We start from the raw sequence: 2749 nt of genomic DNA on the forward strand, positions 1-2749 counted from the left end.
AAACAAACACTAAAATTATCTATATAATGGAAAGTTTTGTAATTTTATCCTCAATAAATATATTACACACACGGATAAATATATATATAACAAGTATTCTAAGAATACTTATGAACCAAATTCATTAAAATATTATCATAAAATTATTCAATTTATATGTTTATGTGTCACACCTACCTGACCTAAGACCAATTATTGGGATAATCAACAAGGGCGAGTTTCGTAAATTCATAGGTTGTTGTTCGTTGTACCTCAGTTATTGCCGTTTCTTATCGTGACGGCGTTTTCAATTTGACTTTATTCATCAAAAATCAAATCTCTCTCTCTCTCTCTCTCTCTCTCTCTCTCTCTCTCTCTCAAACCCCATTATATGTGGCTTCTGAGAAAGGAAGGGTGGAACAAACCAGAAAAGTTTACCCTGAGAGTTTTGATTCCCTCTCTTTTTCTCTTTGAAATTTCCACACCCAGAAGATTTATGGATAACAGGTGCAGATTTGGTTCAGTACAATTCGGTCTCAACGTTAATATCTTCGAACAACGATTTTCTGGTTTTCTTCTTCCTTCGCTTTTTCAACCCTTTGACCGGTTCATTCCTTGGTTACGCTTTCTGAGTTCTGCTCTTCCCAAATAACCTTCAAGTCCTGTTCTTTCACGTCTTTATTGTTAAAACAAGGTGAGTTTTCATCTGGGTTTTTCTTCTTTCAGCTCAATTTTTGCTTTTGTTGTTATATACTTATATTTAGCTTATGCTTTATGTTGGTGTATATATCTTCAATAAGGTTTTTTGAGCATCTCTATTTGGTGCTGTGCTTGCTTTGAATTCTCTATTTTATCTTCAGTTGGTGTAGTTTTACTTGATTGAAGTGCGACTTGAGCTACCTAAAACTATGTCTTGTGATTTGTAATGTGTCATCATACTTGGTTTTACAAAATGTATCACAAATCGGACGCGTCTGATGTAGCCCAATAACTAGATAGAGGGCACAGAGAAACACTTTGGGTATAATCATTAAAAAAATTCGATTTTTCATGGTTTGGGGACACAGCCTTTGTTATTGTTGTTATTGCTGTTATGTGTCTATTTAACATGTTGGCACTTTGAATGATATGAAGGAGGATAGTTACAGATATTGACTTTAGTTGTCTGCAGGACAGGTCTGCAGATTGTGGCTGCCTGAATTCTTCTGCGTCTGCGTTAAGTGTTCGGGCAGCCCCATTCCTTTTAGCAAAGTAGTTTGTGCTTAAATGAACGTTTTGGCCAGAACTTCCCTGCTTCTAATTCAATACGAAATGATGATAAACTGGTTAAGAAGAACCATGTTCTTGCGAAGTCTTTCTCTTCTGTACTTCTTCCTACACAGAATTTCCCCACTCTAAAAGAGGGTGGGAAAAGCCAAACACCAATGACAGGTTCTGATTCTGGTGGAAAATATTGTGCCACTACTGCTCAGGATGATGCTGATTTGGCCATCAAAAAGCTCAAAGGGCAGCATCATTGGGCTGATGATAGCTTGATAGAGGATATCTTAGCCGCGGTTAGTAATGATGTTGATAAGGCTGCAACTTTATTGGAAACAATGGCTTCTGCAGTTAACATTGAAGAATGCAAAGTATCAAGTGATCCTGGAGCAGCTAATTCATATTATGTTCCCTGCAAGGAGAAGATTGATGAGAGTCTAATGTTTGGAAAGGGGACAGATGATATTCCAATCAATTCAAGCGTTGGTCATCTCAAAGATAATGGTACAGACTTTGCAGATAGAAATGCTTCCTCGGATGAAAAGCTTTATGATGATAATGTTAGATGCCAACTGGTCCCCTTGAATTATGTTCCTGTTGAGCCTGAATGGGAAGAGGATGATGTCTACCTTAGCCATCGAAAGGATGCATTAAAGACGATGAGGTATAAATTGTAACTCTTTTTTTTTTTTTTGGCTATAGAAATTCCAGTTTTTCATGTTCTTGTTTTAGACATTCAATCAGATCCAAAAGGTCTAATTAATTTGCGACATCTAATAATTACCTTTTGCTCCTCTTTTTGCTTCTAGATTTACTATTCTATCCTCATATCTTACTAAATAATTATAATCTTCAGTCATAATAGAGATAATAAACGTGTTGGATTTAACTTGTTCAATTGAAAGGATTTCATTTCTGTTTTAGACTCTCATCACGGTCACCAGGCATTAATATATTTTAGCCTATCTTTTAAACAGGCTGGCATCTCGACATTCTAGGGCAGCTGCTAATGCTTTTTTGAGAGGTGATCATTTTTCTGCTCAGCAACATTCAATGAAGGCCCGAGAGGAATGGCATACAGCTGAAGAGCTTAATTCTACGGCAGCCACAAAAATTCTAAATATCAGAAATAGTGAAAACGATATCTCCAGACTGGATTTACATGGTCTACATGCAGCAGAGGCTATTCGAGCTTTGCAAGAACATTTATTAAAAATTGAAAGCCAAGGCTTCTCAACAAAGACTTCAGCCAGTTCAAATGGTGTTAAGGTCAATAATGGGCTTACACATTCAACTCTTGGATCTCTTAATTCTGTGGACAGTGAAAATTCAGATAAACAAGCACCAATAAGGCTTAAATCAGTAGCTTTACATGTCATTACAGGTATGTTACTGTCTTGTACCACCGTGTTGCAGCAGTTTCATTATTTCCTTGACGCCTTTCGATCATTTATTGATTGGAAATGTTATCAATTTTTCTTAACTACAAAACTAGAATTTAAGTTACCCT

The 2749-nt window shown here is 36.4% G+C and overlaps 1 protein-coding gene across 1 annotated transcript in view; it reads left to right on the forward strand.

Annotated features, from left to right (window-relative positions):
- LOC107635226 overlaps nucleotides 1271-2749 on the forward strand; it is a gene marked incomplete at its 5' end in the record, with an annotated part of 1975 nt that continues 496 nt past the window's right edge. The window contains 2 exon segments of the mRNA XM_016338629.2: nucleotides 1271-1903; nucleotides 2217-2623. Coding sequence (XP_016194115.1) covers nucleotides 1271-1903; nucleotides 2217-2623 — 1040 coding nt within the window.

This window comes from Arachis ipaensis, chromosome B04 (assembly GCF_000816755.2).
Source record: "Arachis ipaensis cultivar K30076 chromosome B04, Araip1.1, whole genome shotgun sequence".
Taxonomy (NCBI): Eukaryota; Viridiplantae; Streptophyta; class Magnoliopsida; order Fabales; family Fabaceae; genus Arachis; species Arachis ipaensis.